Below are 22,997 nucleotides of genomic sequence, written 5' to 3' on the forward strand. Positions count from 1 at the left end.
AGATGAGTGAGAGCACAGAACTAGAAGAACCTCAGGTATACAGAGTTAATTTACAACAAAGGAGACAAGAGCATAAAATGGAGAAAGGAAAGTCTCTTCAACAAATGGTGCTGGGAAAACTGAATACACACAAAAGGAAACTACCCTATCTCACACCACACCCAGACTCAACTCAAACTGGATTGTGGGCATTTCACCATTACCTAGATTAAATCTGTGATACTGGCTTCCATATGTATTCAGGGATTGGACTCCACAGCAGGGAAACAAAAGGAAAAATAAACCAGTGGGGTCACACACTAAAATGTTTCTGCACCCAAAGACAGATGAGCTTCGTGCAAAAACCATACTACGGGAGGGAGAAGTATCTGTGCAAATACTTCTGACAAACAGCTAATGTTCCCGACAATAAACTCAACAACAGAAAACAATCCCACTAAAATGGCAGGGAGACAGCTGGACACTTGTCCAGAGATGTGCAGACAGCCAACAGGCACATGAAAACATGGGCATCAGCCCTGACTATCAGAAAATGCTAATCAAAATGACAAGGAGAGATCAACCTCACACCATTAAGTATGGCAAATACCAAAGTGGTCAGAAACAAGGGCAGGGAGAGGGTTAGGGTGGTAAAGTGCCTCCTGACATCTGGAGGTCTGAGTCTGATCCCCAATAATTCATGCTACTCCCACACACACCCACCAATGTCCCCGGTATCCCTCCCGCCCCACCCCCCCTCCATATTCTCCTTCTCCTTTGGGGCGTTATGGTTTGCAACACAGATACTGAGAGCCCATCATGTCTGACCCTTTATCTACTTTCAGTGCACATCTCTCATCGAGTGATCCCTCCAACCATCATTGATTTAGTGATCGCTTCTCTATCCCAGCTGCCTTCTCCCCCAGCTCAGGAGGCAGACGTCCAGCTGTGAAGCAATCTTCCTGGCCCTTGTCTCTACTGTCCTTGGGTGCTAGTCTCATATTATGTTATTTTTATGTCCCACAAAGGAGCGCAGTCATTCTACGCCTGTCCCTCTCTTTCTGCCTCATTTCACTTAGCATGATACTCTCCATGTACAAGCAAATTTCATGACTTCATCTTTCCTAACAGCTGCATAGCATTCCACTGTATAGATGTACCATAGTCTCTTTAACCAGTCATCTGTTCTTGGGTGCCCGGATTCTAATTGGAGTCGGTCATATGCAAGGCAAGTGCCTTAACTCCTTGTAATATTTCTCTGTCCCATTTCAAATCATACCATGGTTGTGCAGATGCAGAGTGACAGAATTCAGACTAGATCATAGCCACAGCCGACCAAGTTTGTGACTAGCATATGACAATATGCCAGAAGTCTCCAAACCCTCAGTGGATTCTCTAGATAAAATACAATTATCACCAAGCCGCTGCATCTCCCAGGGAGACCAGTCCAGGCCGAGAATTCTGGGACTTTCCCAGTATGAGGGCTGTTAGACTACCCCCACCCAGACCCCACCCAAAGCCCATAAGTCCCCATCCACGCTAAACATTGCTGACACAGAAACAGCCCAGCTCCACAACGAGACTCAAAAACAATACCAAGGGGCTGGAGCGATAGCACTGCGGGTAGGGCATTTGCCTTGCACGCAGCCAACCCAGGTTCAATTCCCAGCATCACATATGGTCCCCTGAGCACCACCAGGAGTAATTCCTGAGTGCAGAGCCAGGAGTAAGTCCAGTACGTTGCCGGGTGTGATCCCAAAAGCAAAAAAATAAATAAAAATAAAAAATAAAAATTTAAAAAAAAATACCAAGATGCCGAATCTTCTAGATAGATGGGTCAGGGCTGAGAACTCTGGGGCTGACTCGGAATTGGGGGGGGGGGTGTCAGATAATCAAACACACACACACACACACACACACACACACACACAGAGGCCCAGCATCACAGTCCACACCCGACATTTTCCAGCAGAGAGACCGCCCAACTCCACAAGTGAATCTCATCAAGCCCCAGCCCTCAAATCATGCCAGCTACCACGGAGCACAACCACATAAGCAGCTGCCTGACACCTCCAACATCACAGAACTGACAGCCCAGAAGAAGCACAGCAAATTTGATGGGAAAGTTGCGTAGAAGCCCATCGAGTTCAATGAGCAAAAACAGTAACACGGGACCAACAATAATAACTAGCACCAACCAGCTCAGTGAACCCTCAATGACTCCAGTACCACCACTGTGAGACATAATGGTGATTTCAAATTGGCTTCTGTTGATCAATTTCGTGATAATGCCTCACTGTAACAAGCAGTATTAAAGGATATTATTTCGTGCCGGCTAAGGGGGCAGGGTGGGGGGTGGGGGGAAGGAAATGCCCTTGTGTGAGGAACCAAAATAATGAGCGTGCAGTCAAGTGTGCTGACATCACAGCTAACGCTAACGTGTGCCACCTCACAGGGCCAGCCTGCCTGTGCCACTTCAGAGCCAGCACAGCTGTGCCACCCCGTCCATCCCAGCAACACCCCCCATTACAAACTAGAGAGGACAAGTCTCTGAAAAGTCAGATTGGTATTTTTTTTTAATCACACAAATACATCTTAATGTGGGTTGTACAAATAAGCCAAGGTGTGTACTTTTAAAAGTCACCAAAAAAGAACAGCCACAGAAACTATAGCCTCTTCATCTCTTATAACTATTCTTTCTGTGTCTCCACGATTAGTGACAAAGATGAAAAGAGTCCTCTTCAAATCACACCTGATCTCCTAATACTAAAATTTAAAATCTCAAATGTCAAAATTTACTAGCTACAGGCATAAAGATATTACTACTCATTTAAGAGAAAAAAATAAAGAGCATAGAGCTATGGATTTCACATTAGTCAGCACTTCCCTGAAAATAAACAAGAGGGGCTGGAGTGATAGTACAGTGGGAAAGGTGCTGGCCTTGCATGCAGCTGACCTGGGTTGGATGCCCGGCACCCCATATGGTCCCCTGAGCCCAGCAGGAGTGATTCCTGAGAGCAGAGCCAGGAGTAACCCCTAAGTTCAGCAGGGAGCGGTCCCAAAACCAAAAGAATAAAAGAATTTTAAAAAGGTAAACAACTAAACCCTTAACACTCACACTCCTATAAACCAATGTTAAGTCAATAAAAAAGACAGATTAACAAGCCAGTGGAAAAAAAAACTGAAGTCTTGTTTCATACCTTGACAAACTCCAAGTATTCAATATTGGTTCTTTCTCCACCAAGTCTGACAGGAACTAGAATAATCACGGCCTTGTCGTCTCTGTTCCCAGAGGACAGGGAAGGGCGCTGCTTGTCAATGACATCGGAACTGTAAACTGAGAAAAGCAGATTGGAAAGTCATCAAATTTTAAAAATCTCAGAAGCACTTTCTCTCTCTCTCTCTCTCTCTCTCTCTCTCTCTCTCTCTCTCTCTCTCTCTCACACACACACACACACACACACACACACACACACACACACGCAGAGGATCTCTCGGATGTAACCGTTAACCACACCTTCCTCCTTCACTGATGTGTTGACAAAACAGCTACTTACACTACTTACCGGGTCTGCGTACCCTAGGCTTTAGCAGTCACAGAACAAAACAAACAAAAAATATCCCTGCCCTCAAAAAGCAGAGTCTCTAATGTGGGGAAAGAGATAATAAGTGAATGCACACCCATCGGATTAGAATAGAAACCTGGAAGAGAAACAGAAGTTGAGGGGCCAAAAGCACTGAGAAGTGGGAGAGAAGGTCTTAGGAGAAACTCACTCGAATCAAGACCTTTTATAAAAGTAAGAAACTGAATATCAGCAGGTCTGGGTAGGAAGAATCACTGTAGGCAGAGAGATCAGCAAGCCCCGAAGACCTGTGGCAGAAGCACAGCTAGCATGTTCCAGAAATAAGAGGTGCGTGCCTCTGGAGGGATGAGAATGGGGAACAGTTTGGGAATGAGACAGGAAGTAGAAGTTCCAGCTGGCGGATAAGGGAAATAAAGAAAGGTCACAGAGGCTTCTAAAGGCCATGCAAAGACTGACTTTACTTCGTAAGAGAAAGCTTCTGAGGGTTTGGGCTTTGTTTTTAGCAAAGGGCATGTCCTGAACTGATTCATAAGGTACCAGTCGAGTTCCCAAGTTGACAACAGACCGGAGGGGTTCAGGGGTGGGGAGCGAGGCAGGGACAGCTGGACTCGAACAAGAGACCACTGCAGCAGCGTGGACAGAGGCAGGAACTGTGATGTCAGGGACTGCACATGGGACAGTTGTGTGGAAGTGGTGAGAGTGGTCAGCTGGAAGGAAAAGAACTCCCTGAATGGCCAATGGGACCAGAGAGGGAGATGGAGGCACGGGGAATCGGCAAGGTTTGGTACCAACAAACTGAAAGTGTGGTCGGTTACAATGAAACAAATGACTACAACGACACAGATGACTATAGCAGAAGGAAAAATACACAGAGGCCGGGATTCTTGCCAAGGAAGCAGAGAGGCTGAGTGGGGATAACGGGCACACGAGCTTGGGTTCAGGGGCTGATCAAGAACGGGCCTATAGCTTGGGAGTTGACAGTTGGCAGAAATGAGGCCACGAGACTGGGTGAGAACATACCTATGAGTACAGCAGAAAGAGAGAGGGTCCACAGGCAGAGACCCCAAACTATGCAGCTGAGTCATCAGAGACATAGGGGGGCAATGGAAGGACACAGAGAAAGGAAGCTGGAACATCTCAACATCAGTGTGGACAGGGAGTGACCCACGTGTCGGGCAGGAAGAGGAAGCAGTGAACCGTGCCACGTGCTGCTGACAGGCTGTAACTAAGGGTGCAGAAGTAACCAGCGGACTTAATAAGACTTCATCCGGGACAAGAGTGACGGCTGCGAGAGCCAAGAGGCGTTATCTGTCCCAGAGAAAAAGCCGTACTGAAAACTTACTTTGCAAGCTCACCCCCTGTCCACTTAATGAAATGCCCTGCGCCAGTTAGCAAATGCCGCCCTCTGGGGCACAACTCAGCCCCCCCCTTTTTTTCTTTTTTGCTTTTTTGGGTCACACCCGGCGATGCTCAAGGGTTACTCCTGGCTCATGCACTCAGGAATTACACCTGGTGGTGCTCAGGGGACCATATGGGATGCTGGGAATCGAACCCGGGACAACTCAGCCCTTTAAATGACAAACTTAGATCCTCAGCTATCAAATCCCTCTGCTCACCAGGGGCCTTCTTTTCCAGAGGCGGTCTAAACCAAAGAGGCAGAAAGGCCACAGACATTGTTTCCATGTTTCAATGCTAAGCTCTCACTTTCTCCAGACCACACAGAAATCACCAGCTCTTGACATTCTCTGACCTCCTCAAGCAGGGCACCCCCCGTCTTTTACTCTGGGGGTAAATACACGCGCCAATCCAACAAGTGCTCCTGAGGCCAGGGAGCAAAGCCACATTACTGTGTGCACGAGGCTGGGTCCCCTCTCTGGACCCACATGGCCACTCGCCGTGCCAGGGACGGCCTTGGTGGCTCCCAAACACCACTGAGTGTGGGCCCTATAACAAAACCCATTTTAGAAATCAAATCTTTTTTAGGAGCTGGAGAATAGTACAGCAAGTAGGTCTTTTGCTAGCACACAGCTAACCTGGGTTCACTCTCTCCCAAACCCTCAGCAGCTTTCTCTTATGAAGTAGAATCAATCTTGGCACAGCCTTTAGGAGCCTCCCATAGGGTCCCCCAAGACTGCCAGGAGTGATCCCTGAGCACACCAGGTGTGGCCCCCAAACCAAACATATATACGTGTGTATATATATGTTTATATATGTATATGTATATATATATATACCTATGTGCACAAACACTATATATACATAATATATGTATAATATATGTACATACATGTATACTTATATACATGTATGCTTATATGCATATATGTATACATATATAATTATGTGCATATATGTGCATATATACATATGTATATACATATACATAAAATATATGCGTGTGTGTATGTGTATATATATATATATATATAAAACTTAAATATCTCACTGCCTGAGTCACATTTGGAGGCCAGGGGATGAAGTACAAGTGGCAGAGCACATGACTGGCATGAGCAAGACCCTGAGCTCAATCCCTGGCACCACATGCCCCCTCCTGAGCATCCTGAGGCCAAAGAGCCCCCGCAGGGACCTTAAGAAGAATGAGCTTTCCCTTCAGAGAGATCTACTTTATCCAAAATAAATATTGGCAAGATCAAAGTAACTTTTCTACCTGCATATATGCCCATTTCCTCCTTATTAAATGTCTCTTCATTATTCATCTCTAGCCAACACTCACACGCTGAGGACTTGCTTATTTTTACTAAGGTTTTCTGTGTTCCGAGAATTAAAAAAAAAATGGATCCTGGCCTCAGAAGTGTCTCACTCAATTATGTTAGTGTTTCCTCTCAATCGTTAATATATGCAAAGGCTATGAAATGTGGAACTTCCTAACCCAGGCTATAGCAGTGGTTTCCAACTAAATGCTTCGACTTCCTCTCCCCTCCCCCACTAGCAACATCAATACAGAGAGAAACAGATTACATGGCAAGGTGATACGGTCAGGGGATTCTAACGGCACTCCTTAATAGCAACACCTCCAACGTGTTCCCCACAAAGAAGAGTAAGTCAACTCTCTTCGATGGCAGCTGGAGAAGGCTTCACCAAAGATGTAAGTTTGAAAGTGTTCTTAAAGAATACAAAGCCAACAAGAAGCATTTTAATAATACAGGGTATCCAATCAGAGGCAATAATACATGCAAAGACTGGGGGAAAAGATCATAGCATGTCCAAGGAATGGCTTGATGGTTGACAAACTCTTTGGCGTATCACATGAAAGACTGCCCTGCACACGAAGGCCAGGCCAAGTTTCAAAGTACTTCCTGTGCTTAACATGCTAATGGGGGCAATTGTTACTTGCAGATATGGCTCTTCAAATGAGCAGACATGAGCGATTTCTTCTGATTACATGGATCAAAAAAAAAATCCAAAGACAAGGAAATTAAGTTATATCCCAATTCAAGGACAATGGTCTGATCTGCATCAACAAGAGAAGAGAGAACAGATTTAGAGGCACTTAGAAAAGTATCAGTGGTACGCAGTGGAGGACTGGTCACGTGTAAGTGATGAGAGAGGAGTGAAGAACAGGTGACTGTCTACATGTGGACATGACACCGCTTCTGAGGAGAAAACTGAAAGTGGTGCCAAGAGAAGCATATGCTTAGTCTCCAATGTGTGGGATTTAAAGTGTTTGCAGAACATCAAGGAGAAAATCCTGTCCAGAGAAAGACAAGCTACCCACATTAACACAAGTAGCACAAGAAATGATGCTTCTATGTCTTAACTCATAGTGCCTAGTTCTACCTATGTGAAGCTATGAGTAGAAAGGAAAAGAATACAGAATGAGAAGAGGGAAAATGAATGCAAAATGCAATCTTTTTTTTTTTTTTTGGCTTTTTGGGTCACATCCAGCAATGTACAGAGATTACTCCTGGTTCATGCACTCAGGAATTACTCCTGGCAGTACTCAAGGGACCATATGGGATGCTGGGAATTGAACATGCTAACGGCCACGTGCAAGGCAAACACCCTACCTGCTATGCTATCACTCCAGGCCTGCAAAGTGCAATCTTAAAAACATTAATAAAGGCATATGGGTAGAAAATGATACTATTAATATAAAATGCCCATTTAAAACTGTCAAACATATTACAAATTCTAAGAACTACTTCATATAAGGAGGAACTTGTCTTAAGCAACTATACGTAATGAAGACCACAACTGATATCAATAAAAAGCCAAAAGGAAAATTCACAAATAAATGTGATGATTGTTTAAGTACATTCTTTGGTTTAATCAGCATTGGTAACATAGCAAATTTTATTTAAAAGGCTTCCTACTTGAACACAAACACCATAACATCTTCAATACTCATACACTATTCTGAAAGATGTACAACTTTCATTTTCATATGGCTAATACCCTTTCTTAAGAAACTAATGACCTTCATCAAAAAGCAAAAAATGTCTATTCATGCGGTAACCATCCATTCCTTGTGGTCAACACAGTTAAAGCTACATATACAAATATATACAATTGGGGATTTAGACTTTTTCTCGGGGTGGGGGCCACATCTGACTGTGCTCAGGGCTTAATCCAGGCTCTGCGCTCAGAGATCACTCCTGGCAGGGCTCAAGGGACCATAATGGGTGCTGCGCATGAAACCTGGGTCAGCCACGTGCAAGGCAAATGCCCTACCAACTCCCTTCAGCCCAAATACTCTTATTGTCTATTAAATATGACTAACGTATATTTTACCTCCTTAAAAACATCAACCTGTTTTATCCTGCTGATAGCATTTCTATAAATAATAAATTCAGGGCCAGAGAGAGAGTTCCAGGATTAAGGCACTCGCCTTGCATCCAGCCAAACCCTAGTTCAAGTCCCTGGAACCACGTATGGTGCCCCAGCAGAGAGAGGGGTCACTCCTGGAAAACACAGAACCAGGAAAAGCTTCTGAGCACACGCAGTCTAAAGATACACACACACACACACACACACACACACACACACACACACACACACACACCTTTACAGCCTAAGGTGACTTCTTTAGACAATACCTTTACAAGGTAAATAAGGGCTCTATCTCCAACAAAGTTTCAAAATTACTAAAATACCGATTATAAAACAGGAATACAAAACAATCATTTGTTTTTTCTTTTCATATGTTCCTTACCTGTACAATCTTGTGCAACATAAATTGTTAGTCCTTGTAAATCAGGGTGTCTTGCTTCTTCAACTGCTTTTCTAAGAAAAAAAAATCAGCATCATCTTTTAAAATTCTAACATTTCAGTTAGCAAATAAAAATTTAAGGAGAAATAACAGTGTCACTTTCCCAACTGTCATATTTAAACTATATTGTAGGGTTTTTTTTCCTTTTCGGGCCACACCCAGCAGTGCTCAAAGGCTATACCTGGTTTTGTGCTGAGAAGTGAGCCCTAGAAGTGTTCAGGGGCCCATATATGGTTCTGGGGATGTTCAAATCCAGAGTTGACCCAGGTTCAACACTGTCAGCCACAAGCAAGGCGAGTGCCTTTCCCACAGTACCATTTCTCCAGCCCCATTATCCATTTTTTTTAAACCTGCCATCTGGAAATAGAGTGATAGTAAAGCAGGCAGGGCACTTGCCTTGCATACAGCCAACCCAAGTTAAATTCACAGCATCCCATATAGTCCCCTGGGCCCACCAGGAGTGATTCCTGAGCACTGAGCCAGGAGCAAGCTCTATGCACCACTGAGAGAAAGAAAGCAAGAGAGAGAGAGAGAGAGAGAGAGAATTATCACTTGAAATCAGGTCAATTTTTTCAGCATGAAATATTACATTAAATTACTCAAAGAATAATGAAATATAAATTCCAAGTATGCAACTTTGGGGCCGGAGCAATAATAAAGCAGGTAGGGCATTTGTCTTGTACACAGTTGACCCGGGTTCAATCCTCAGTATCCAATATGGTCACCCACGCACCATGAGAAGTAATTACTGAGTGCTTAGTCAGGAATAATACCTGCACACTGCTGGGTGTGGCACAAATACCAAAAGAAAGAGAAATGCAACCTTGAGTATAAAGCAATAAGCCCCATTTTTAAAAAAATGTTATTAGTGAAACACCATGAGGTACAGTTGTAGACTTACAAATTTTTGTGCTTGGGTTTCAGTTATACAGTGATCAAATATCCATCCCTCCACCAGTGACCATTCACCACTACCACTGATCCCAGTATCCCTCCCACCCCCCACCTCACCCCCATCCCACCCTGCCTCTGTGGCAGGGCATTCATTCCCTTTTGTTCTCTCTCTCTCCTTTTGGGTGCTGTGGTTTGCAAAAGAGGCATTGAGTGGCAATCATGTTTGGTCTATAGTCTACTCTCAGCACGCATCTCCCAACCTAGGGAGATCCTCCCAACACCCTTTATTTCATGCTCCCTTCTCTATCTGAGCTGCCTTTTCCCCTAGCGTGTGCGGCTGGCCTCCAAGCCATAGAGTAAACCTCCTGGTACTTAATCTCAGCTGTTCTTGGGTGTTAGCCGCCTATTTTATTACTTTATGTTCCCCAGATGAATGCAATCTTTCTATGTCTGTCCCTCTCTTTCTGACTCATTTCGCTTAGTATGATACTTTCTATGTAGTACCACTTGTATGTAAATTTCATGACTTCTTTTCTAACAGCTACATAGTACTCCATTGTGTAGATGTACCAAAGTTTCTTTAACCAGTTATCTGTTCTCGGGCACTCAGGTTTTTGCCAGATTCTAGCTATTGTAAATAGTGCTGCAATGAACAAACAAGCGTAGACGTCACTTCAACTATACTTTTTTGCCTCTCTGGGATATATTCCCGGGGTGGTATTAATAAGCCCCATTCTTGTCAAAGAATTTCCCCTCCACCACTTCTGTGGCTGTGTTTGGAGGTTTTTTAACGTTTATATACATCACTTGCTCGAGCAGGCCCAGTAACGTCTCCATTGGAGACTTTGTTGTTACTGTGTCTGGCATATCGAATACTCTCGGTAGCTTGCCGGGCTCTCCGAGAGGGGCGGAGGAATCGAACTCGGGTCGGCCATGTTGGCCGCGTGTAAGGCAAACGCCCTACCGCAGTGAGTTACTGCATGCTTGTCCTTGGGTACACTGAAGTGTCTTTTTTTCCTTAAACACTAACATGATGCTTTTCCCCTTCACTTAAACAAATGACGGGGCCAGAGCAATAGTTCAACAGGGAGGGTGTTTGCCTGGCACACGGCAGACTCCGGTTCAATCCCCAACACCCCACATGGTTCCCTGAGCTCCACCAGGTATAAGCCCTGAGCACTGCTGGGTGTGACCCAACAACAACAACAACAAAATAAAAAAATAATGGCAGAAACTGTAGCACTGTCGTCCTGTTGTTCATCAATTTGCTCGAGCAGGTACCAGTAATGTCTCCACTGTGAGACTTGTTACTGTTTCTGGCATATCAAATACACCACAGGGAGCTTGCCAGGCTCTGCTGTGCGGGCAGGATACTCTCAGTAGCTTGCCGGGCTCTCTGAGAGGGATGGAGGAATCAAACCCGGGTCAGCTGTGTATAAGGCAAACACCCTACCCGTTATGCTATCGCTCCAGCCCATGGAAGAAACAAATTTCTGAATTTCAAGTCTTGAATTCGCTAAGAAACATTATACATTAAAAACCACATGGGGTCCCAGGGATGGCTCAGTGGTCGAGCTCAGACCCGGCAGGCCCGAGGCACAAGTTCAATCCTCAGTAGCACCTCACATGCCTTCTGGGCTCTCCAGGGCATGGGTCATTTACGATCCCTAACACATACCTAACGAGTATGTGTATTGGAACAAAACAACCCAGCACGACCATGAATATGAGCGTTATGGCCAAGTGTACACAATCACTGCTCACCAGGACCACAAGAGTGTGGAGCCGGGGGTGGTATTTGTGAGTACAGTGAGTATAATCTTGATATGCAAAAATGTCACAACAGGAACGTCTGCCTAAAGAAATAATATGAATTATGGAACTATAAATATTTTTACTGAACTCCATCTTCATAATTTCTTGACAAGGTGCTTTATCATACATACTTGTATATGTTAGTATAAAGAAGAGAGAGTTCATATAGAACCTATGGCCTGATTTTGTACTGCCTGCAAGCTGAGTGGTTTTTACAATTTTAAAGGACTGTAAAAAGAAAAGTGGGCAAGAGAGTCCATGTGAAGCCCGTAAATCCTAAAATATTTAATATCAGGTCCTTTATATTAGTTTTCTGGTTCCTGGGATATAGAACACATAGAATATATCCTAAATCCTTTTACAATTATACTTTTACATATATCAAGTTGGACTTGATGTTATTAACAACCCATTTCATAGCATTCGGCAAATACTTTTCCAATTGTAAGCACTGGTCCTATGAAATATAAAAGCATATTATATGCAAAATAATTTCAAATTTATGTATTGTTTTAAATGAAATACATTTACTACAATATACTATACTTGAATGATATACTAATAATTCAGTTTATAATAATAATGGAACACAATAAATAAAACCATTTTTTAACTTAAGTAGTATCCAAGTAAATGGCATATAAAACACTGAGGGGTAATAGTGAAATGGGACTTCCAACTTTCTTTCTAAGTTCTCTGTTACAGACCCTTTACTTCGACTATAATTATAATATTAATAGTCCCTTACACTTCACAAGAATTTGATGTATGCAAAGAAATGCTAAAAACATCAATTTTAGCTCTTGACATTTCATTACACTACCAGTACATTACAGCCCCCAGGTCCACTATTAAATTTAAAAACCTATAATGTTATGCATGATCCAAGGTTAAAAAGAGTTGTTAGTTTTTAGAACATTTCACAATGAGGTAGTCCAAAGACAATTGGTGAAGAGACCTGGAATAGCTATACCAATCAGAAAGGGAAGAAAAAAATCTGTCAGCTGATGAATATAAGTAGTGTCACAAAATGTTGTCTTTCGTTTTGTTTTTTACTATTAGCTTCTATAGGCTGGAGCGATAGCACAGCGGGTAGGGTGTTTGCCTTGCACATGGCCGACCTGGGTTCAATTCCTCTGTCCCTCTCGGAGAGCCTGGCAAGCTACCGAGAGTATCCCACCCGCATGGCAGAGCCTGGCAAGCTACCCATGGCGTATTCAATATGCCAAAAACAGTAACAATAAGTCTCACAATGGAGACGTTACTGGTGCCTGCTCGAGCAAATCAATGAGACGACAGTGCTACAGTGCTACTATTGGCTACTGACAGAGCTCACTGATGAACATTTCCTTTTAGTGAAGACTTCCTACACTCCAGCTGCATGTGTCTTGCAGAAATCCGTTATCTCTGAGTTTGGGGACCCGAGTTAAAGATGATCGATTTCATGACAACGTTACCTTAAGATGTGAGCTACCACAGCTGGTCCATACCAATCTCCAGCTTTTTTGCCCGATTTCTTCCCATATTCTATGAGCTGATGTAAACCGAAGAGAGCCAGGGGGGAGTCGCCAAACCAGGAGATGATTGTCCTATGATACATTTCATTTTGCATTTCACGATCATCGGAGTATCTCCCCATTGTTCCCTTCAGAGAAATGGTGGGGGTTTTGAGTTCTCTTTCCTCGGAGAGTGATGCCTCAAAAGATGCAGTCAGTTTTTTTACAGTTTGGGAAGTCCAAGAATCAGAGTCTGAATTTTCAATGTTCAAAGCATCTGGCCAAGTCCATGCTATAAGTAGTTAAAAGCAAGGTGTCAGAATCCATAAATAGTTATGACTTAAACAATTCTACTAAAATAAGTCTATAGCATTGAAGGTCATGAATTACTAAAATAAAGCAGTCAACTTGGGAAGAGACACATTTACAGAAACAGAAAATAGATTAATCATTGGGGGAATCTGAAATCAGGGGTACTGGAAGTGATTACTATGGTGATAATTATAAAATTATGCAAAATAGGCCAAAACCCACCAAACTGTTACTTTAAGGGAATTTCTAGCATGAAGATTATACCTCAGAGAAGCTACTTTTGAAAAAATCATGAGCAGAGAAAATATGCCAATTACATTAATGTATTTTATTAGTGGCAATATTATTTTCTCAGCTTTTCTATAGTTTTCAAATTTTCTAAAATGGGATCTATAACACATAATCAAAAAAAAGTTGTCAAAATAAAAAATAGGAATAAATAGTAAGCTCGAGTGTAAATAAAAATTCTGGAATATGCTTTTCTTTCTTTGACATTACTGAGATGGAATAAAGACTTCTGCATGCCATTACCACCACTGCTTATCAGAAGTCTGGTCTGGGCCACCCCAAGGCGCCATAAACAAATTCACTAACATTCATAGTATTCATGAGAGAATAACTTCAGAAAGTGGACGGACTATATGTTAAAACAGAAGTCTGAACATGAAAGTTTTACATTTCTTTTCACAATGCTTTTTTTTCTCATACACTCCTTTCAGAATAACTTAATCATTGTTTAGGGAGTAATAGCAATTCTCGGGCAAATGAAAAGTTAATAAATGAAGTCATTACAGATCAAAGATCCCCCCCAAATCAACTACATCCACTGCTTCAATGTCTTTAATAACAAGATAGTCCCCAAACATACATGTAATTTTAAGTGAGCAAAATGAGTTATAGGTTCAGAGATCTCGTTGGACCGGTGAAAAATATCCCAATTCTAGTGCCCGTGATTGCACAAGTCTACAAATAAATCATCCCAGAAAAAGTTCAAAACTTCTTTGTTCTTGCATTAACCAAACCACTCTCAAATCAGCCTAATCACTAAATGATCTCATCAATAAACTCTGAAGAAAGGTTACCAAAAATTTACTATTACTTAGAAAACATCAAATACATAACTAAAATATTATGGCAATTAGTAATAACCACATATAATAGACAAGAGTGGCAATTTTTTTTGAAAACTCTCTTGTACATGTAACTATTATTTAAAAATGGACTAACAGAAATGTAAGCCAGCTTTCCACCCTGCTGAGTCCGAGAGTTGCCCCCCATAAGCAGCTCTCTGGCATGGTAATGTCCCCAGAGGCACGCGGACCTAATTCGGAGCCCAGCAGCTTTTGTCCTGCCCTCCCGGGAGGGAAAGGATGTCTGTCTCTTCCGCCCCCCACGCCCCCGCGCAGCACGGTGGCCGCTGCCTCAGAGCTTATTGGACAGACAGGTATGAGCAGGCCGTGATGGGGCAACTGTGGCTTCATGGGATGGGGGGAGCAGAACTGGCACGTCCTTCCTACCCTGCCGAGGCTGAGAGTTGGCCCCCACGAGCAGCTCTCTGGCACGACCGTGGACCCAGAGGCACACAAACCAATCTCGTAACTACACGGCTATTGGCAGAAATCCCTCCAGACTTAATTAGTAAAATATCAGAAACCCAAGATCATACATCATACGGCCTTCATAACCAGCAATAGAAAACAAATTATTTCACAATGCCTTTCCAGCAGGTCTGATTATTGGGGGGAAATTCAAAATAATAATGGTGCATCTTTTGTTGAAATAATGAATGTAATCAAAGTAGAGAGTTAAGCAGAAATCATCTGCCTCACAGGCATCAAGAGAGGTGGGATGGGGGATATATTGGGGTTCTTAGTGGTGGAAAAATATGCACTGGTGAAGGGATGGGTGTTTGATCACTGTTTGGCCAAGACTTAAACCTGAAAGCTTTGTAACTTTTCTCATGGTGATTCAATAAATAAATTAGTTTTTAAAAAAATGTAAGCCAGGTGCCACATGATTAAAAAATAGGTATGTGTAACTAGATATCTGAGGGTCCAAAAGACTAATCCTGATAAGCATACTAAGAATATACTGAGGCCAGAGAGATAACACAGGGGGTGAGGTGCTCACCCTACAGCATGCAGACCTTTGTTCAATCCCCAGCACTGCATAAGAGGCCCGACCACCACCGAGCATACAGCCAGGAACAACCCCCAAGGACTGCCTGGTGTGGCCCCAAAACAACACTCCCTCCAAAACCAAAAATAAAGATGGTGATGATGGTGATGCAGGAGTGTCTGACATAGAGAATATGGCAGGGAGGAGTTCAGGGGGCAGGGTTGGTTCTGCGACCCCACGTGGGCCTCCAGGCATTGCTAGTTTTGTTTCTGTGGGCTCCAGCTCTGCTTCAGTGGCCCATGAGGGTTCCTGCACCCAGCAGCAAGAACAGCACCACACCAAAGATCCCTACCATTGGATCATGTAGCCCAGTATTACTTAGAGTAACCCCTGAGCACTGCTTGGGAGGACTCCCGGTGCCCAACAGGATAGCAAGAGCAGTGTCTAACCAGTTTAGGATTACAATCATATCCATAGAGATAGAAATTACAAATTATATATCCATAGAGATCAAAAATTAAAGCATTTTTGATATGTAGAAAAAAATAAAGAAGCCCAATAAAACTACTAAGATTTCAACACAAACACATCCACTATCTGTTCAAAGTTTGCTACTACCTTCTCCAGGATTTACTGGATTAAAAAGAACAGAGAGGTGAACTGCAAAAAAAAAAAGATAACATAACAACAAAAAGTCCCAAGGTGGTAGCCAAGAATGCTACAAATCTTGGTGTTTTAGTTTAGTTTAGTTTAGGGGGTTGTTTATGTTTTCATTTGTTTTGGGGGCCACACCCAGTGATGCTCAGGGCTTACTCCCGGCTTTGCACTCAGGAATCACTCCTGGCAGTGCTCAGGGGACCAGAGGGGGTACCAGGAATCGAACCTGGGTTATCTGCATGCTAGGTAAGCACCCTATTCACGGTACTATCTCTCGGCCCCTATTCTTATTATTTTTAACAGCTGAGCTGGGGGCATGCAGTGCCAGAGACTGAATGCAGGGCCGCACACATATGTAGGAGCCAGCAAACACCCATTTGCCCCAAACAGGTCTTTCTAGCCTGTTCTGTTGAAGGGGAAAATCTTGAAAATGAACATACAAGTCATACCTCACCGAGCTAAACAGGGATGTAATGATGTTAGCACTGTCCTCCCACTGTTCATCAATTTGCTCGAGCGGGCACCAGTAACGTTTCACAATGTTATGAGACTTGTTGTTACTGTATTTGGCATATTGAATACGTCAGAGGGAGCTTGCCAGGCTTTGCCATGCGGGCGAGATACTCTCGGTAGCTTGCCGGGCTCTCCCAGAGGAGAAGAGGAATCGAACCCGGGTCGGCCATGTCAGCCGCGTGCAAAGCAAACGCCTTACCTGCTGTGCTATCGCTCCAGCCCAATTGTGTTAGATTCATTATAATTTGAGAAGGAATCAGGGAACCAAGAAATTAACCTACAAGGATTTTGCACATTTTTTGAGAGAGAGTTCGTGTTTTAAAAAACGAGTAACAACCCAAAGCACAGAGATTGGATTTACCTCTACCAAGAAAGTGTAGTAGGAGGCCCTGGGCCAACAGCATCTGACCAGTCCTCAATGTACAGCCCCAACCACAGTCTGTTGTCAAGGTTGAGCCTTCTATTGGAGGAAATTCTTCCCTGTAGGTCAGCCATATTCTTGAGATGAAATCTTCGCGAAATTCTTCGACGTTTCCTGCTATTACGTGGTCTTCTTTTGTGCAGCCTGATCTTGCCGGTATCAGTTTATTTTCATCTACAAAATAAAAAGTATCAACTAGAATCTCAGTATAGGCAAAGAAACGTCAGTACGGTAGTATAGGCCCGGCAGAAATGGAGTATGGCACAACCTTTCCAATCCTTTCTCCTGTTTTAATGAAGAGAAATCTTATTCTGCCTAATCAGACTACTAAGAAAATAAAACCAGTCCAGAGAGATAGTACAGGAAGTAAGGTACTTGCCTTGCATGTAGTCAGTCACACCTGGTTTAAATTTCTGGCACCACATATGGTCCCTGAGCTCTGCCAGGGGTCACTCGTAAGCACACAGAACCAGGAACACATCCTGAGCATCACTGGGTGTGGGAGGGGAGGGCGTGGGAGGGGAAGGGAGAGAAAGTATAGAAAACAGGGGCTGGATGAGAGGACAGAGTTAAGGCACAGGTCATGCAACTGATGAACCACAGTTCAGTTCCCCAGCACTACCCAATACCCGATACCCAAAGCATGGAAATGCACTGGGAGGGGTCCTCAGGCCTCCTGACCACCACCGGGGAGACTCAAATTTTTTAAAAAAATTATAAAAAAGAAAAGAAAATGAAAATTAATACTGAAATGTTTTATATACTCAAATATGAGGTATTCTCATTAATAGGACTGCTTATGATACTTTATATTCTCTCAATAAAATGAGCTATTAGATGAGGGATAGTAGGAATTTTCTTTTTGTCTCATTCTGCTCAGAACAGATATTTGTGCTCACTAAAATCACTGTTGTGATAACATCCTGTTGTTCATCAATTTCCTCGAGCAGACCACAGTAAAGACTCCTTTGTTCTAGTCCTGAGATTTTAAAAAGTGCCACATTCGAGGCTCTTTCAGGGTCAGGAGAATGAGACCCATCATCATTACTGTTTTTTGGTATATTGAATATGCCACGGGGAGTTTGCCAGACTCTGCCGTGTGGTAGCCTGCCAGGTTCTCCAGAGTAAGACCTAGATAATAAGATGGGTTTTATAGTCTCTGGGTCTTGGACGCTGATGGGATTACACGGTGCTGGGGGAGATTTGCAAATAAAGTATCATGATTTATCAGTATGTTAAAAATGTGTGTAGTCACAGAAGCTGGTTCTCAAAACCAAATAAATGCACACTATTTCTTATATTTATATTTAGTTTATAAAACAAGACGTGCTAAGTAGCAAGACTATAAGATTGTTAAAATACAGTCTTAATCTTGTATGTTGAGATGAGCTGTTTTTTGAGCTTGAGTTGTCCTCCCGTTCTTCATCGATTTGCTCAAGTGGGCCCAGTAACATCTCCATTTTTTTTTGAGACTTGTTGTTACTGTGTTTGGCATATTGAATATGCCACGGGTAGCTTGCCAGGCTTTGCCGTGTGGGCGAGGTACTCTCAGTAGCTTGCCAGGCTCTCCGTGGGGGGCGGAGGAATCGAACCTGGCTCAGCTGGGCTGGCTGCGCGCAAGGCAAACGCCCTACCGCTGTGCTATCGCTCCAGCCCATGTTGAGATGAATTTTTAAAAATTGCTGCTATCCACATATATCAATTTCCAGACTGACCATCTCTAATACAGTTTCTCTGTGAAAACTGTGGTCTCTTCTTGCCCAATAATTTACAAAGCACTAAGAGCTGGAAGTGATTTAGCATCCCTTGATGACTTTGTCATCTTTACAGTGGAAGCAGACAGCACGGCAGCACCCAGCACGAGTAGCTCCTAATAAATGTTGGTTGGGGTGAGTAAATGGATGAGTAGATAAATCTGCCTACAACTCTCAGTTCCAAGTTCAATGCCCAATACCCTCCTGATGTTAAAGCAGTTTTTATCATTCCTCATACCTCTTGCACTATCCCTGCTCGATCTTGGTCTGAAAAAAACTACAATCAAGCAAACTTCAACACAAATTCAGTTTAAATGCACTGAATTACAGCCTGTGTGTGGCTCCAACGACGATAAAAAAGAACGGATGTCAAGCCCGTATCACCACTGTTCTTCTGTCTACATTAGAGTATGGAGTTAGTTACAAAATTGAAATTGCCTGGAAATAAAACACCACTCTGCAAATATGTCCAAAATTTCCACCTGAGAGATATTCGAATGTGTCTGAAATGAGATTGAGGAAATAATTCACACCTCATCCTGTGGCTTGTCGAACATCCAGTTCTGAATTTCTCACCTTGAATAAGGGATTCATTCCTTATATCTCTCACAGTAACTGATAAAACTAATTGGAGAGGTCAAGGATGATGATGTGACCCACCATCATCATTGATGGTGAGATGTGCCCCCCCCTACCAGTATGCTCTACCAGGAGTGATCTCTGGGTGCAGAGCTGGAAGAAGCCCCAACTACGGCACAGCTCTGGCCCCAAAGCATACATAAGAATCAGAAAATATACCCTTTTAAAGTGAATTAGGGTGGAAGTTTTAATTATTTTCGTATATTTTAAAGCAATTGCCAGAGAGCTTGATACAGCATCAATTCAGATACAGCACTAGCACTCATACCGGAAGTCCAAGTCGATAAAGGAGGTCAGGAAAGATGGGCATGACCATTATTGTCGAGTTCACAAGACGCCCGAACCCCAGGGCAGTGAGGTCTTATTTTATATGTCATATAAAATGCAGTTGTTGAAAAGGAATATCCCAAAAGAGAAGCATAAAAACGTACAAAGGTGGTCGCAGGGGAAGAGAGGAGTGTGGAATGACTGTTTATCAGATTCAGAGCTTCTGAACTTACAAGACAGGAAGTTCTGGAGACAATATGTGATAGTGGTTGGACAACTTTATGACTATTTAATATCACTGAAACACAGAATTAAATATCATAGAATTGAATATCACCGAAACACAGAATTAAAATTGTGATAAATGTATACTGCATTCTTACCCAATAAAAATATTGGAAGCAAAAGAGAATAGACGTAAATATATCTGAAAATAAAATCATGAAAACAGTCAAAAAAATTACTACAAGATTTTGGAAGGAATTACAAATATGGAACTTACCTTCATATTTAAAATGGTAACATTTTCCAAGCAATAAAACAGGGGAGTTTCTACTAAAATATGTCTTTGTTTTCAACACCCAACCTAAACAAAAGCAAAAGGAAGAAATAGTTTAAAGCGAAAGGATTTCAAACTAAAAGTCTAGCAAATCATCTATTATCAACTGTGAAGGTACAATTTTTGCAAAGTAGCAAAACATCTCCAGGATGCTTTCTGGACCGCAACACATCATAAGACACTTAATACCCATCTTCCAGGATTGCCGCACCGTATTTGATGGGGTTCAAATATGGTTTGAACATGGGAATACCTACAAGGGCAATTACAGGCCACCCCAAAAGCCTCTATTCCTTTCAGAGAGCCTGGCAAGCTACCGAGAGTATCCCGTCCACACGGCAGAGCCTGGCAAGCTACCCGTGGCGTATTCGATATGCCAAAACCAGTAAATACAATGGGTCTCATTCCCCTGACCCTGAAGGAGCCAGTAAATACAAGTGAGCAAAACATCTAGACTACAGCCTGAATGACCAAAGTCATTTCTTGTACTTTCAGATAACGTGAAACATGGAAACTTAAGTCCGTCCCTTTTTCAAAGATGAGAGGGGAAAGGTTTAGTAAAAACCACTGGCAATTGCAAAGAAAGCAGCCCTCTGGAGAACCTCCCTCTGGAGCAGCTCAGCCTCAGGAAAGCCTCTCTCCAGATCCCTGGGCCCTAAGAAAACGGAGTCCGGTTACTCAGCAACACATTTCACGAGTAGGGACGTATGGTGCTTTTGAGCTCAAGCTCCACTTGCAGTGCCCGTTTTCTCCCCCTGCTCTATTTCTGGTGCAGATCCCGCAAGGCCTCGCAAGAGTTTGTCTTCCTCCAGTGCTCCAGGAGGCCAGGACAGAGATGAGGACGTTTCAGAGCCACTTTTTCTCTTTTACATAGGCGCAACAGGACTGAAACAGGCTAATACACCAAATCATTACAGAATGGACTTTCTTTCTCATTTAATTACTTAGTTCTGCTTGGTCAGTTTTCATTTCACCTTTAATAAAAGCCCTGGAGGAAACGTATCCCTACTCTTGGCCAGGTTTGCTGATGCTGAATCAGAGCGCTATGGTGCAGATAGGGGAAAATAGAGGTTACCCAAAGACACAGTGCATCAATTCACACACACTGGGGCATACATAGGTAAGAGCCAGGAGAAGAAGAGAGGGCTGGAGTGATAGTACAGCGGATAGGCCGTTTGCCTTGCACTCGGCTGACCCGGGTTCAATTCCCAGCATCCCATATGGTCCCCCGAGCATGACCAGGAGTAATTCCTGAGTGCAGAGCCAGGAGTAACCCCTGTGTATCGCTGAGTGTGACTCAAAAAGAAAGAAAAACAGAAGATAAATGATGAGGAAGTTCCTCTTCTATGTATTAGAAAGAAAATATTAATCAGAATTCTTCATATTCAAGGATATATATTGATTCTGTCTCTCGATTCTTTAAAAATTTTTTAAATATTAAATATTTAAATATTTTATACGACTTTCTGTAATTTATAAGATTTTCTGTAATTTATATTTATTTTCCTGAATTCAGATGCTTAATGTTAAAGATTCATTTAAAATTTGACCTATACAATCTTAATTTTTTTTAATTTATTTATTTTGAATACCCATCCCTCCACCCCCCTTTAAATATTTTTAATGAATTAACTGGGGAAAGGGAATTTGGAGCCATAGCCAGCGGTGCTTGAGGGCTACCCTCAATTCTGTTTTCGGTGGATTATTTGGTGCTGGGGATCAAACCCGTATCAGCTGCTTGCAAGGCAAGTGCCTTCACCCTGGACTACCTCTCTAGCCCCTTGCTCCCTTTTGACATCCAAATGTCAATCTATAGTAGCAAGGACAAAGACAAATTAAATGGCATGGTCTCTAAGTGAAAACTATTTCAATCTAAGAAAAGCAGGTAAAATGCTAGAGAGTATAGCGGGAAAGGCACGTGCCCTTTCAAATGCAGCTGAGCCCAGTTCATCCTGGGCACCACATAAGGACCTCTGGGCACCACCAGGGGTCACTTCTGCACACAGACACAGTTCCACGGGGTCCCCCGGGCATCACCAGGCAAAGTCCTAGAGGCTCCAGAGCACGATCAGGTATGACCCAGAGCCCCCAGGGAACCATGGGGTGGCCTGGAAATCCAAGCACAAGGGCCCAGCAGCACGGTGACCTCAGGGTTGCCCCTTCCACCCTGGCCCACTTGGCCATGAACTGCCAGGAGGAGCCAGAAAGACAGTATAGCTCGTTAGGGCACTTGCCCTGCACACAGCCAGGATGGCACAGCACGAATCCCCAAGTTGCATCAGGAGGGACCCAAGCACAGAGCAAGGAGTTAGCCCTGGGTCTTGCAAGATGAAGTTCCCCTGCCCACCAGCCCCATCCCCACCTTGCACCCCACACCCCTGCACCATGGGGGGTGCGGGGGGGGAGAGCTGTCAGGAGGGCTTCCCAGACCTTCTGAGCACTGCTTGAGAGACCCTCAAATTAAGAAAGTTAGGTTAAGATTTTGTAGATGATACACATCTTCGATTATTTCCGAGAGCTTCTACAAGCTTAAGTCATGGTACTTACTATATTTCATGTTGTTCCAAGCAGATATAAATTTAGTTTTTAGCTTGTCAACTTCATCTGTTCCTGTGGCCTCCATATTCAAATTCTAAAAGCAAGCCATCACTCGATTGCATTCTTCTGTCAAGTTTAATCTTTGTGCTGACTTTTTTTTTTATAGAAGAAAGAACCAAAGAAAGAGAAAAAAACAGTAACAAATATATTCCATATGCTGC

The 22,997-nt window shown here is 43.1% G+C and overlaps 1 protein-coding gene across 2 annotated transcripts in view; it reads right to left on the reverse strand.

Annotated features, from left to right (window-relative positions):
* ATG4C (autophagy related 4C cysteine peptidase) overlaps nucleotides 1-22,997 on the reverse strand; it is a 69,360-nt gene that overhangs the window by 25,915 nt on the left and 20,448 nt on the right. For both annotated transcript variants that reach the window (XM_056122232.1, XM_056122233.1), the window contains exons 2-7: nucleotides 22,786-22,927; nucleotides 20,182-20,265; nucleotides 16,960-17,193; nucleotides 12,960-13,290; nucleotides 8,737-8,807; nucleotides 3,180-3,316 (exon numbers count right to left, since the gene is read on the reverse strand). In XM_056122232.1, coding sequence (XP_055978207.1) covers nucleotides 3,180-3,316; nucleotides 8,737-8,807; nucleotides 12,960-13,290; nucleotides 16,960-17,193; nucleotides 20,182-20,265; nucleotides 22,786-22,861 — 933 coding nt within the window. In that variant the 5' untranslated portion in view covers nucleotides 22,862-22,927. The remainder of the gene's footprint in view (nucleotides 1-3,179; nucleotides 3,317-8,736; nucleotides 8,808-12,959; nucleotides 13,291-16,959; nucleotides 17,194-20,181; nucleotides 20,266-22,785; nucleotides 22,928-22,997) is intronic.

The sequence above is a fragment of the Sorex fumeus genome, unplaced genomic scaffold (genome assembly GCF_029834395.1).
Source record: "Sorex fumeus unplaced genomic scaffold, SorFum_2.1 ptg000045l, whole genome shotgun sequence".
Taxonomy (NCBI): Eukaryota; Metazoa; Chordata; class Mammalia; order Eulipotyphla; family Soricidae; genus Sorex; species Sorex fumeus.